Below are 15,242 nucleotides of genomic sequence, written 5' to 3'. Positions count from 1 at the left end.
TAATGTTAACAAGGATCTTGTAATACAGGAGCCTGTAGAATCAATTGTCTCTTGGCAATGAAGAGCAACAACACCCCCATATGAAAGTGCCTGTAGCTAAGACCCCAGAAGGTCACAAAGAATTAGTAAACCAGTTTTTCTGATGACTATGAAGTCTATGTTACTAAAGAAATTCAAATGGAGGGCGATCCCACATCATTTGAAGAAGTCATGAGAAACGTTTACTCGTTTATATGGCAAGAAGCTATGGAAGTTGAAATGAATTCGATGAATACCAACGATGTTTGGTACTTAGAAGTAATTCCTAATGAAGCCAAAGTAGTAGGCTGTTAATGGGTCTACAAGACAAAATGTGACTCTAAAGGGAATGTAGAAAGATATAAAGCACGATTTATAGCAATATGCTTTACGCAAAGAGAATGAATAGATTACAATGAGAGTTTTCTTTCCAGTCTTATGCAAGGATTCTTTTAGAATCATAATGACGTTGTTGGCACATTACGATTTAGAGTTACATTAGATAGATGTAAAGACGACATTCCTCAACGGGGATTTGTATGAAAACGTTTACATGGCATAACCCAAAATGTTTTGTTGTGGAAGAAAAAAACATATGGGATGCTGCCTGTAGAAATCTATTTATGGGTTAAAAGTAAGTATCTAGACAGTAGTATTTGAAGTTGATGAAAACAATAAGAAAGTTTGGGTTTTAAAGAAAATGAGAAGAAAAATAGCGTTTATGCGAAGTTTAAGAATGGAAAATTCTTTTTCACATCCTGTGTATAGATGACATCCTACTCACTAGTAGTGATGTTAATCTGCCATTGGAGAAGAAGAAGTTCTTGTCCTCAAGTTTCAATGTGAATGATCTTGGTGAATCGTCATTGATTCTAGGAATTGAAATTCACCGAGATAGAAGAAAATAGGGTATTAGGACTATCGCAAAGGCATACTTAGAAAAGATTTTAAAGAAATAAAGTATGCATGCGAGTAAATCTACGCCTGCTCCTATAGTCAAGGGTAATAGATTTGAGAACTTTATGTGTTCTAGGAACCGATATGAGATCGATCGAATGAACATGGTTCCATATGCTTCAGCCGTTGGAAGCTTGATGAGTGTACAAGTACAAGTAAGAACTTACCCTGACGTAGTTTACGTATCCGGGATATTTTGGCAGAAGTCCAGTCTAGATATAGATCACTGGAATAGAGTTGAGAATGTCTTGCTATTTTACAAAGTATCATAGGCCTCATGCTGAGTAAGAAAGACCAAGTACTCTCAAATAGTTGAGGGTACAAATGTTAAGTCTTGGCGAGATGTATAGTGAAATTCACAGCAGTTGCTAACACTCGTAGTTGTAGTATTATTGTAGAAAAGCTTCAAAGAAATAGTTGTGGTGTCATCGGTGATGCATACCATAGTATAGCTTGACATGAGGCTTAAGGAACAGGCAAAAGAGGTTACGGAAATTTGTACCCGAATTTAACAATGGTAGACAACAGCAGTAACCATTTAAAGTAAGTTAACTCCTAAGACAACAGGTCAAGTGTGCTGCCAAACACATTGACACTAAGTTATATGTTGTAAAGGAGAAAATTCAGAATTATTTTGAAAGCATTGAGTACATAAGTACCGAGTAAGTACTTGTGGATCCTCTTATCAAAGGCTTACCACCCAGTGCGTTCAGAGAACACACAGTCGACATGGGTTTACGGGAAAGCCTATGATTTCTGGATACTGATGGCCTAGTTGAGTATCTGTTTCAAAACAGAGATGTGCATTGTAGCTGTTAAATCTAATGTCAACTGACCATGACGATGACGCACGCTCTATGCACTAATCTGTGATGGAATAGAAAAAAGATATAGAAAGTTGAGTTTAAGTCATAAGGTGAGATCAAGGAGGAGAATATTAGGATAATCTCCACCAGTTGGCCCAATGACCAATTGGGCCCTTGATCCGCGCCCTGCACTGCTGCTACCTACGACGACCTAGCGAGCACGTCTCTTCTTTCCCTACTACTACGACTCTAGTGGCCATGTCACGGAGGCACCGTGGCCGTGGTTACGCATGGTGAGGTACATCAGCTAGTTCCCTCACCTAAGCTATGTATTATCCGCTGATCTATGTCTAGAAGTACTTCCAATCCTATCACTCTCTCCTCCCTCTTTCTCGGTGGCGGTGCCTTCTTCTTTCTCTTGGCCACCACCGTGTACGTGTATACCCACAGATACGAGACCAGCGGCAACAACGCCAACAGCGGAGCTGCTACCACGCACCTTCACTTCTACATGCACGACGAGTACACCGGCCCACGCCCGACCGCCATGCGCGTCGTGTCCGGCCGCTCCCTGCTGCCACCCGCCTCGTCGAGCGATGACGACGGCGGCCGACGAGACTTCGCTGCCGTCGGCGCAGCGTCGTCAGTTCGGGGACATTGTGGTGCTGAACAACGCGCTGACGGAGGGGCCCTCGGTCGACAGCGCACGCGTGGGCACCGTGCAGGGGTTCGGCGTGCGCGTGTCTGAGGGCGGCGTCGTGTCGCACGTGACCATGCACCTGGTCCTGGAGGCCGGCGAGCACCGGGGCAGCTCCGTGACGATGAGCTGCCGCATCGACGTGGAGGAGAAGGTGCGCGAGTCGGTGGTCGTCGGCGGCACCAGGCGTTTCCGGTTCGCGCGTGGGTACGTGCTCACCAGGAACTACGACTACGATCTGGCCCGTGGCGGAGTCGTCGAGTTCGACGTCTACGTGCTGAACTAAGTAACATGCATATGCCTTTGATTGATTTGTAACTCAACATATATTGTACGTACGCAAAAAAATGTTTTACCGTGTAATAACTGTCCATAGTATATGATGAAGCATGCATTTGAGTTGAGATTATTCACCATTCCCTCCGTCCTAATATATAAGGCGTAACCACCTTTTGTTCAAGTCCTATAATATAAAGCGTACTCTCTCTAGATATATATACATCGATGCAGTAATACTAGTGTTGAGAGAGAGAATTAAGTATGTTTCTCAATCTTTGAATCAGAGGTGGTTACACATTATATTCTAGGACAGAGAGAGTATTAACTTTATCTACAGGTGGTCAGGGAGCGTAAGAAACTTAAATGTTCAAATAAAAAGGATCTGTTTACGTGACATTCAGTTCTTTTTGCCCCTGCTATCAACTGAATTTTTTCCATACACTACACCGTTTTCTACCTATATTTACATTAAATTATTACTATATTTACAATGACTTGTTCAATGTAATTTATTGGACATAGTGGTGTAATTTGAGAATAACACAAATATATGCCAAATTTTTCAGAAAATTTTACAAATTATTTCTATGGATTCCAGATATAAGAGAAATATATATCAAATTGTTCATAAATATTATCAAACTGTTCACAAATTATTCAAAAATTTCAGAAAAAAATACAAATATACATGGTACATACTACGTGTATTCCACTGGAGCTATACACGGGCGTAGACGCGGGTGTACACAGACCAACCACGGACGTACGTGCGTGTATTCTGGACGACCGGGACCTGGAACGCTGGAGCACGAGCATGTGGTGGGGACCGGCAGCCCGTCTCGCGCGACCAACTGACGGAGCACCGCGACCGGGCGATTCCTGATCTGGCGGGCATAAAATCGCATGTCGCAGGGGGTTAAATCAACCGACTGACTTATAGCAAATCTGAATAAAAAAGGAGACGGGTGAATTTGGTCGGTGAAACATAACATAGAGTCGGTGAAACTTGAACTACACTAGATATATTAAAATAAGTATCTAGCACGATGTACCATGATATATCTAGTGTTTTCTACTTATCTATACACACAGAGAGTTCTTTTTAATCCGTGGTGATATGCTATTAGCGATAGTCATTGCAGCATATACGTGGTCAGTATATATAGCCCCTTTCTTCACTCACTGCTGGCAGCATGTCCCCGTAATAAAAAAAGTTAGCCTGAACTGTAAAAAGGCGGGTGGATTTGAACACCGAAACCATCTAGAAACTCAATGGGCCTTGGAGGGGCATAAGAAAGTTCAACGAGAGTCGAGAGGGATATCACAATTATTGTCCCATGTGTTAATTGCCTCAAAGGGTTGAGAGGGACAAGGTATCAAGGTAATACCACTAACAGAAAATGTAGATTCCAAAGTCGTAATCTGCAAGTTGGCAACGAGATTGGTGGAGTTTGGATTGAATTCGGAATGACCTGCACTCGGACAGACAAAGCCGGCCTGAGTCGGTTTCGACCGCAGGGCACACCGAGTGAAAACCGGACTGGTTGGAATGTCACTGCGTATCTTTTACCCAAAATTGTTCCAAATTTGATTCTTTTTGTTTCTACTTGCTTCCCAATCCAATACAAATATCTTTGTTTTTTTTTGGCTGTCAACACTAGTATTTCATAAAGTACTGGTCAGGAGATGTCTTTCTCTGTATGGCCGAGAGACATCATCCCACCGAAAAGTAATGCATCTTGTAAGAGATGATTACATTATTAGACTTGCCTCGTGTTTGAAAAAAAGAGTGGATCACAATTGTTTGCCCCACGTGATGAAATATGTTGAGAGAGACTCTCGGGATATATACTAGTACTAGTACTAACGGGAGGTCCCCAACGGAGTTTCAACACCATTTCTCATGAAACCCACAAAATAAATATCGAAAAAATCCTCAAATCAATCGGAAATATTTGTTCATTAATTCGATGTAAACTCTAATCATTGTTTAAAATTATAGCCATTTTTTTGTTTTAAATTATAGGCATTTATGCCATACACCATTGAAACATTCCAATAGTTGACAGCGACTCCTGCAGGATGCGACAGCACTATATAGGCGCGCGCCCGGGCCAACAAGCAAAGCATAGTCTCAAACTCAAAGCAAGCTATCTCTCACCGATTGTCATGGCTTCCTTCCACTCCACCATCTTCCTCGGCGCCGCCTTGCTCCTCGCCGCCGGTGTCTACATCCGCAGCCACGACACGGGTGGCAGCGGCGCCACCACACACCTCCACTTCTTCATGCACGACGACTACACCGGGCCGCACCCCACTGCCATGCGGGTCGTGTCCGGCCGGTCCCTCTTGTTACCCACGGCGTCCAGCGATGACGATGTCGGCGCCAACAACGACAGCGCCACCGCTGGGAGCACGCGATCGTCACTGCTGCTGTCATCGCCGCGGCAGTTCGGCGACGTCGTGGTGCTGAACAACGCGCTGACGGAAGGCCCCGGCGGGGACAGCGCGCGCGTCGGCACGGCGCAGGGTTTCGCCGTGCGCGTGTCGGAGGGCGGCATCGTGTCGCACCTGACCATGCACATGGTTCTTGAGGCCGGCGAGCACCGCGGCAGCTCCGTGACAGCGAACGGCCGCATCGACATGGACGCCAAGGTGCGTGAGTCGGTGATCGTCGGCGGCACCGGAAAGTTCCGGTTCGCGCGGGGGTACATGCTCACCAGGAACTACGACTACGACCTTGCCCGTGGAGGCGTCGTCCAGATCGATGTCTACGTGCAGCACTAGCTTTTGGAGTTCATTGGTTTCATGTGTGTATGTCGGGTCGTCGTTCACATGCGTATTATGGTTATTATTGCTATATATACTCCGTATGTGCGTTGCTCGTTGATGTTGCTATGCATGGGTGTGCGTTTTTATGTTTCTTTGGTACATGCCAACTGCAATTGTTCAATAATTACGTCAAATCTACTTTGCACATGTGCTGGTATGATACCCCAAGGACATGGAACTGACATGTTAGCCTTATCTCGTGGGACCTAGCATGAATGAAAATAAGTAATAGCTAGACACAACTAGAAAATGGAATATCCTTAGTGGCCAACAATTTTCTGGAGGAGCGAACCCAAGCATATACATTATTATCTTGTGGTTGTATGAAACATCCAAGGAAATACATATTCTTGAGTGCTACTCCCTCTAGTCCCTTTTATCTGGCGTGCAAGCGTTTTTCTGGTTTGGCCACAATAACTGGCGGCTGAAATACTGAGGACACTAGTCATTACTACGCATATGCATGCATGCATCGCTGTTTTATGCACTGAGAAAACAGCACCGTATTAATCACGCGAGGAACGTTAAATAGGAAGCCCATATTTCTAGGAGTGTCTTAGTACCTGGAAACTCTCTTCTCACGCCAGATAAAAGGGAACTGAGGGAGTAACCAAAACCGTCAAGGTAATTCTATTTTCTTGAGTGCTAGTCGAAATCATCTAAGTAGTTCCATATTTCCTTGAGTGTTATTACAAATCGCCAAGGTATTTCTCATCCCCCTTGGTGCTTTTCAAAACCGCCAAGGTAATTCATATTTCCTTGAGTGTTATTAAAAACCGTCATTGTAATTCACATTTCCTTGGATGTAATTAGAGAGTTCCTTGGGTGCAAACCTAGATTGTTGTAGGTGTCAAGAAAAAATGTTCAGTTTCTACTCATTCCTCCTAACCACCAATATAATGGACTCATTGCATTCTTGTTAGTTAGACCTTGCATTATATAGACATAAATGCTCCCTTGACATGGTTGTGAAATAAAATACAGTTATTTTTTGTATATTAATCCAACAAAAGGTACAATTTTGAGTTGTCAGAGAATGTATATTGGCACTTACCTTGATATCTCTATTTAGTTTTAAAGCTAGCATGCAACATAGCAGTGTATGAAAGGCAAACTTTATATCAAAATTGTAGAGCCCAAAGAGATATATAACTTTGCAGTTGATAACTTTGTTCATTTGAAATTATTTAGAGTAAAAAAATATTATGTTTTAAGTTATTAGAGTTTTGATTTTTTTTTGTATTTTTCAAACGACATTAGAAGGAGATACAATCTAAACCAAAGTTATACTCAATATATCGGTGATATGTACCCAGTGTACCTCACCGCATGGATAACAGCTCAAGTAGGACAGAGCACCAAGCGGGCTACACGAGAAGCCTAGCCCAGATGGCGTAATAGTAGATATTGGCTCAGTGCACATGAAAATGATTTTGCAATACAACTGATGGAGAGCATGCATTCTGAGTTTTGTGTATTATACAACTTATTACAAGCAAGAAATTCTAGTTTTGTCAATGGCCGCCCTTACATGGGCTGAACACTTGGTTGACCAATTTGTTAAAGCAGACCCAAGAAGACCCACCACCACCTGGCACTGGTTGTGCTGCCGCACCTGCACTCACCTTCCATTCGGCAGCTCGTCGCCTCATCTCTCTTCCTCTCTTGCCTCCCATGACCTCCTTCACCTGCGCCTCCACCTGGTCTCTCAGCACTACGCCGTCACCGGCAAGCTCCATGCCTACACCCCACTCGGTGCAGGCGAACCTGCAGTTTGTCTGCTGATCACCGCCAACGGGCCACCACAGCATGGGCACACCGGATGTGATGCTCTCGAGCATAGAGTTCCACCCACAGTGGGTCAGGAACATGCCGACGGCCTCGTGCCGGAGCACCTCCCCTTGAGGACACCAGCTCGCAACGTAGGCTCGTCTCTCCTTTGTCGTCTCCCCCGTGCCCCTGGTGACGAACTCCGGTGGCAGCGCCGCCGCAGCGCTGTTCTTGGCTTGGTCATTCCTGATCACCGTAAAGAAATCGTAGCCGCTGTTGGTCAACCCCCACGCGAATTCCACCAGCTGCTAGCTCGTCAAGACGGCTATGCTGCCGAAGTTGGCGTACACTACGGAGCCAGGCCGCTTGCTTCCAAGCCATTCCCGATAGCCCTTGTCCTCCTTTAAGAGGCTGGCGACAACGGTGGCCCGCACGCCGACGAGGAGTCATCAAGCGGCGGCTCGAGGGCAGGTAAGCCCCCTGTCTACTTCTCATCTCGGGTTAGGGTTAGGGTTAGGGTTTTGATCCAAATCAAAATTCGTTCATCTCCTTCTAATTTTTCTTCTTTTCTACCCCAAAACCTAGATCTACAATATAGTAAGAGCTCCGATACCATTGTTAAAACTGTAGGATCATCTAGGAGTAGATCTAGCGGGTGAAACCTTTCCCGCAGCTGCTGCGCTCCCTTAGATCGGATTAGGGTTGCGTCGGTGGGGTACTATAGCTGCAGTCAACCTCGTACTGCGAGCCACTGCCCCCCCTCTTTATATAGCGCAGTGCAATGGGGGCCCACCAACCATATAGGGTTGGGCGCCCCAGATCAGGGCGCGGGATCAAGACCCAAGTTGGCCGTTGGGTCAATCTTGGTGCAGTGATCAACCTAACATTCTCCCCCTTGATCTCACCTTTTGTCTTAAACTTAAAATATTTATCTCTTTTCCCATTTCATCACAGATTAGCGCATAGAGCGTGCCTCGTCACAACAATCAGTACCATTGGATTAACAACTACAACACACCACTCTGTATTTGTCGGAGTTTCGAGTTACCACCGATGAGTAAATTTTTAGTATTACGCGTCTGACTCGGATGGTGTGCTTTAGAGGACACGAGGTTTATACTGGTTCGGGCAAAAAGTCCATACGTCCAGTTCGCCGCTGTTGCTCGTGTTACTAGCACTGAAAGTTTGTAGTAGGGGTTACAAACGGGCGAGAGAGGGAAAGGATCCCAAGTCTCTGGTGGAAGGAGTGAACGGGTGCTAAGAGCTCGACCGCTGCTCAGCCGTGTGTTCGTGTCGTGTTTTTGTGCGGATCTAGATCTGTTGTTCCGATCCCCTTCATGGGTGCCCTGGTTTCCCTTTTATAGGCCAAGGGAAAGCGTGGGTTACAGTGGAGGAAAAGGAGAAGAACAAGAGAGAGAGAGAAGAAGGCTGCCAGGACCGCCGGGTCCTTCTCCTTCATGCGGGTCATGCTGATCCTGTAGACGTCAACAGGGATGGATCCACATCGTGGCTCTGTTCATCACTAACACCATGCACAGGCGTCGTCTATCGGTCATGGCGTCCCATTCCATCCTGACGGGAGTCGTGGTGTACTGACGCGCCTGTCAGCGTTCGTACGAGGGTTAGGCAGAACAGCCTCGGCACGCTCGACGCTGTTCTTGATGTGAATCCTCAGGTATGGCCCGTCATGGCCATGGGTTATATTGGGGTGTGCCGGTCTCTTCCTTGGTGTTAGAGTTTTGACCCAGGCCCATATGCTTGGACCTGGAGTGGTTGGCGGTGGTATGGGTCCCCGTCGGGCGAGACGGAGCCCGCACCCAAGGGATCGGGCGAGGCGGAGCCTACAGCCTTGGAGTTGGGCGAGGTGCAGCATAAACCCAATGTTCGGGCGAGGCAAAGATCGTGGCCTCGGGCTCGGGTGAGGCGGAGCCCGCCCCTAGAGGTTGGGCGAGGCGGAGATCATGGCCTCGGGGTTGGGCGAGGTGGAGATTGCATCCTCAGGGTCGGGCGAGGTGGAGACCGTCCCCAGAGGTCGGGTGAGGCAGAGATCGTGGCCTCGGGTTTGGGCGAGGTGGAGATCGTGGCCTCGAGGTCGGGCGAGGCGGAGATCGTGGCCTCAAGGTCAGGCGAGGCGAAGATCGTGACCTCAAGGTTAGGCGAGGTGGAGCCCACCCCCAGAGGTCGGACGAGGTGGAGCCCGTGCACCTGGGGGCCGGTTGGAGCTGTAGTCACGCTCTTGACTGCTCGGATGAATCAATGTTGATGACCATTAGCTCCTCCTCTTTGGGTACCCTAGTACTGTTCCCCGACAGTAGCCCCTGAGCCTATGGAGGAGTAGAATACTACTTCGGAGGCTTTTCCGAATGGGAGGACTCTGAGGGCCTTATCCTTCTTTTGTCGCCCACAACGTGTCATAGGGATGGCGATTCCCTTTTGTCAAGATCTGTGGAGGGTACGACCTTGGATACCCATGGTAGACCACATGGGCTATGTCCCTAGGGGTGGCCCAGCCCACAAGATGAAGCCTTGCGGAGCACGGCGCTGCTTGGTGCGTCCCGCAAGACACAGGGAAGATATCCTGAAGATACTATGAGATCTGTTAGGATACGTATGATCCTGTGATTCCTGTAATCTGTTATTACTTTTCGGTTATCTCCTAGATCTAACTAACTTGTAATCCTGCCCCCCGAACTATGTATGGCAGGCAGGGACCCTTCTAAAGGCACGCAATATCATACAATAGCCAATACAATCCAACAGACCACAGGAGTAGGGTATTACGTCGCGCTGATGGCCCGAACCTGTCTAACACTTGTGTCTCTGTTGCCTTCTTGTTCTCGATTACACGCACCTCTACTGATCAATCTACCTTCATGGGATACCCCTCAGAGGACTACCGACGATATTCTATCGACATGATCAGACCCCTCAGGGGTATAGCCGTGAGATTTGGTGGGTCGGAAAAGGTCTTTCCTAATTCTGAGCCCTATGGGGGTCTGTCGTTCTGCGACCACATGTTTGGTCTCCTTGCGAGTCCAACTTTCCTTGAGCCCTCACCTATAGCAGGGGTCCGGTCGAGGGTCGGCTTGTCTTTGTGATCGTCTTCCCTCAAGCATTTTTTTCGATAAAACAGAGGGGCTGAGCCGTGCCATGATTTTCCTCTATGGATGAATCATGGTGCTCGGTGAGCTGTTAACGGGCTAGCCCGAGTGGGGCCCCGGCATCCCATTCACGGGGGTTCGGCTTGGGTCAGCTGGTGACCGACACCATATTCTCAATGGTCAATCCATATAGTTCTCGGGTCTATTACACCGGTCCCGAGGGTTCTCTGCCTTTCTTCGAGGAAAAACCATGGATCGTATCCGGTCGAGACTCAAACGTGGGCCGAGATGCCTGCGGAGCTCGTGCGCCTAGGTACTAGCCACTAGTGGGCCCATCCTTTTCCAACCCTCACTCTAAAAGTGCCCGGAGCAGTTGTCGAACCTATCGGTGGGCCAACCTTCGAACACCTAGGCCTAGACAGGCCGTAGGAGCATTTTCAGCTCCGTATCCCTCTTACCTATGACGGGTTGTGGCCTGTTCGGGGAGGCGAAACATCCAGCATGTTTTTCAAGGGGACGGCCATAGGTTGCATGTGCATGCCCCGCAACAAGACGTGGTGATAGGTCATGGCAGGCGCAAAGATCTAGGCGGGCGGTTGGTTTCCTCGCTCTCGTTGCCCCTATAAAACCAAAGGGTTAGCCCTCCGTGTTTCATACGTATGCCTGCATCCTTACCTCTATAGCCACGCCGCCACCTCCAACACTTAGGTTTCCTGCCTCCATATCTCCTCTGCCGTGGAGCTCGCATCCATTCGCCCCCACCTACAATGGATCTGTGGTGCCGTTCCGACATAACCTTCCAGCACATGGAGGGCCTCGTCCATCGTGGTCTTCTCCACACATGCACCTTAGCCGAGGAGTGGTTGCTGCCTGGCGATGAGGATTCACCATCGCCGCCTGACGGCTATGTGGTGTCGTTCGCCCACTTCCATGAGCGTGGGCTCGCAACCCCCGCCCATAAATTCCTCCGGGGGCTGCTGCACTTCTACAAGATTGAGCTGCAGCATCTCAATCCCAACAGGATCCAGCGCATGGCGGCGTTCATCATGTTGTGCGAAGGATTCCTGTGGATCTGCCCCCGCTTTGACTTGTGGAGGCATTTCTTTGCTGTCAACCTCTAGAGGAAGAGGAAGAAGGGCGGCAGGCAGGAGCTACACATGCCGATGAGGTGCGCCAACATCCAACTTCGAAATAATCGGGTCGGCGAGTGCCTGTCCATGCAGCTCTCGACGTCCAACAAGGGGTGGCACTCGCAGTTATTCTACCTCAAGAATGACGCCGTCGCCCCTCTGCAGGAGTTCACTGGGCGCTTGATCGAAGAGGACCCGGAGCAGTGGAGGAAGTGGGGCATCCCGGAGAAGGACAAGAAGAAGATCTAAGACCACATCACCACCATCCACATCCTGAAGGAGAACGGCCTGAAAGGGTCAGGCATCATCGGAGCTTATCACGCGAGGAGGGTGGCGCCGTTGATGACGCGCTTGCTCCTGGTATACGCGTTGGCGCCCGAGGCATCGTTCGATGGAACTGCGCTTGCCGAGGGAACGCTCCCGAACTCCGAGATCGTGCAACGCATCAAGGAGGTGATGGAGCCTTTGTAGGATGATGCGGGTGCCGCCCTCGACTTCATCTACCCAGTGCCGGGGCATCCTCCGATGCAGTTGGAGCCAGCCTACGTTGTCTTCGTAAGTTTCCCTTTCTCTTGCCTTCTCTTCAATTGATTTCCTGACCCCATGAGACTAACTTTGAGAGGGGTGAGACCAGCCGAGGGACCTCATCCTCACGGATCACCTAGCTGCCGAGGGATTCAGTCGTGAGGGTGGCGAATTGCACCGAGGGCGAGCGGCTGACGAAGGCGAAGGAGGACAAGAAGAGGAAGGAGTAGCAGAAGCTACGGGCGTGGGAACGAGGGTAGGACACTGATAACGATTAAAATGATGACGATGGTGACAACGACAAGGTGATGGAGGAAGAAGAAATGGTAGCTGACGATATCAAGTGGGACAACCTGGAGAATGAGGATGCACTGATAGGCATCGGTTCCTCTTGTAGGTGTTGGGGCCCTTCCCATTCCATGGAGGGGAGGGTACGTCTAGGGAGCCGGTGGAGGCGGGACGTACCGTCGGCCTACCCTAGGAGCCAATAGAGGCGGGCGACTCCACCGTCATGCCCTAAGAGCCAAGGGGAGTAGGGTGTTCCACCAATGTGCCCCAGGAGCTACCCGAGGTGAGCCCCTCTGCCCAGGAGCAGGGGGCGGCCTCAAAACGGCCTCGTTCCAATGAGGCAGAGCAAGGGTCGGGGGGTTCGTCCCCCAAACACATCTTCCGCCCGACAACATTGAGGTGGGTTATCAATTCCTCTGTTTTTTACTGTTTTAGTCGGATTTCATCGTGACTTATGTTTTTCGTCCCTTGCAGCATCAGCATGCAGTGGAATCCTTTGGTGTTGGCGCCGAAGAAAAGCATCGCCCTCCACTCAGGGCGGCTGTCATCGGCTGGTGTCGCGCCCATTTTGGGCGAGAGCGGCGCCTGTGTGACCATGTTTGCTGGCCGATCAGGCGCCGCCCACGGTGCCTGTGCCCTCGGCAGGAAGGGTGGACATGGGTGTTCAAGGGGCGCCTTCGGAGGTCATGGAGTAGCCGGTGATGGCCGTGATACCGCTGCCGATGGCGGGGCAGATGGGGCTGCCGACCGTGCTCGTGGCGCTGACCATGGCGGGCACGACACAGTCGGTCTTGACCCTACCAACATAGGTGGAGGTAGCGGCGGCCGTGATAGATGGGTCACAGCTGGGCGCAAACGCAGCATCGCCTGAGGCATTGGCATGACCCATGCCATCGGCGGCCCAAGAGACGGCGCCTGGTGCTAGGGGATGAGGCCGATGGGTCCTTGGGAGTCGTGGTGCTGGGAGAGAGGTTCGTGTCCACACTGCTGATGCCTTCCATCGCCGGAGGGGTTGTCCTAGCGGGAACATCACGGCGAGAGGGGTCGGCGGCGCTTAGGGCCGGTGGGGAGTCATCCCTGACCTTGACGTCGGTGGGCAGTGGCTCACCTGCACGGGGCGAGTCCCTGCTCCAATGGATGGATCCGTAGGATCCGGCGTCGATGCTTTTTACCCTTGACGATGCCGTAGAGAGCATGGAGCGGGAGAGCCTCGACGTAGGGATCATGTCCGTGCTCAAGGCCCTGGACCATGCCATGGGCTCATTGCACGACATTGTTGTTCCCTCAGGCTGGGTATTGGTTGGTCCTGCTTCTCGTCCTTTTCTTCCTCTATATACTTTTTGTATCCTGACCATCGTCTTCCTATAGTCCCTTATAGCTCACAACCGGGGGAAATCTCGGTTTTTTTGTCAGCAGAAGGAAGCCTAGGACCGCATCATCGAGGAGGCATGGCTACGTGGGGAGGTGACAGCTCAGCTCATTGCCGCCCAGCAGAGGGTGGTCGAGCTAACTCCCCTCGCCAAGGAGGCGGCCAATCTTCGGTTGTGGGTGGCCGAGGCCCATCGGGATGTTGACGAGGCCGAGAAGGCGTTCGAGGCCCTGTCGGTGAGGTCGTGGAATGATGACGAAGAAGCCGCTTGAAGCGACCTGATTTCCGCGAGGGGAAATCCACAGAGTCGAAGTGTAATAAGACCGTTGTAGATCATATTACCCAAATTCCAATCGAATATCACATCCATACATCGATAATATCAGAGTACATAAAGTGCGAAATTACATAATTTATTACATCGCCGCATTGGCGGAATCATAAGTAGCATTCATTCAGAACAGCTTGAAGATAAGATCACCAAACTCGAGCGTAGGCACGAACCCCTCATCCGTCAAACTCCTCGGAACTATACTCCTCAGCAGAACCTGTGTGCCAAAATTTATCAGTACGATTTGTACTGGCCACTCCCACCCTCTGAGCATTGCTTTGTGGAAATTGGATGCAAGTTGGATATAATCAAAAGGAACCTATAAGGCTGGGGTTTCCTATGTATTAGCATATTAAGTATACAATAACAGTTGGTCAAGTTTTAACACCATCCCCACACACCTTCCACCCCATTCCCTTTCCAGAGCCAGGTTTCGATCCTAGGATCAATTTACCACCCTCTCCACACCATCACCACACCACAACCATACCATCGCTCAGTCGATAGGCCAACTCCCTCTCGGCACTGTCTCAAGGCCTGTAGCCCCTGGCTATGTCCGAACACTCACTCCCAGGGGGAGAAGAGAAGGACTCATCTCATTATCTAGTTTAAGCGAAACCCAGGAAAGGTCCATAGCCGACAAGTCGGCACATGTATCGATCGATCAACCATACACTCTGCAGAGGTTTTACATAACCACAAGATCCGCCTTCCTTGCTGACCATCGTCAACTGGGCTGATTCCGGCCGCTTGCTAGCCTAGGATAATGCCACTCTACCATTCAGCCCTGGTACACCCCAAGTCTAGTCTAGGGTGGCTGAAACTGTGAGTCATGAGCCGGGTCCACAAGGTCTCCAAGAAGTCTCGAAAGGGTGTGGGGGAAATCCTCCACACCCCGTACCTCCCTCGCACTGTCCGCTATCAACCTAGCAGTAGTGGCAATATCCTACCAAGTAGTCCGGCCGTCCCGCACCATATAGGGCGAGTGGTACGTAAGGCTTCCCGGTGAATCTGAGTACTAGTAAGTCCTTAGGGATGACCAAGCCAGAATGTCTTCATCAGGGTTTCCATTTACCATGCCACCACATCACCTCCATCCTGGGCTCCTCCCATCTCAGGTTCACACCCAGGACCACCTC

At 49.7% G+C, this 15,242-nt stretch overlaps 1 protein-coding gene and 1 pseudogene across 1 annotated transcript; both read left to right on the top strand.

The window, feature by feature from the left end:
* Positions 1-2,127: 2,127 nt before the first annotated feature.
* Positions 2,128-2,764, top strand: LOC136479950 (dirigent protein 22-like; annotated as a pseudogene).
* Positions 2,765-4,896: 2,132 nt separating this feature from the next.
* On the top strand, positions 4,897-5,643 carry LOC136481963 (dirigent protein 1-like). The gene has a single exon (XM_066479231.1). It carries the CDS (start codon positions 4,927-4,929, stop codon positions 5,542-5,544), a length of 618 nt encoding a protein of 205 aa, XP_066335328.1. The 5' UTR covers positions 4,897-4,926; the 3' UTR covers positions 5,545-5,643.
* Positions 5,644-15,242: the final 9,599 nt, after the last annotated feature.

This window comes from Miscanthus floridulus, chromosome 9 (assembly GCF_019320115.1).
Source record: "Miscanthus floridulus cultivar M001 chromosome 9, ASM1932011v1, whole genome shotgun sequence".
Taxonomy (NCBI): domain Eukaryota; kingdom Viridiplantae; phylum Streptophyta; class Magnoliopsida; order Poales; family Poaceae; genus Miscanthus; species Miscanthus floridulus.
This window is presented reverse-complemented; position numbering and strand designations above follow the sequence as displayed.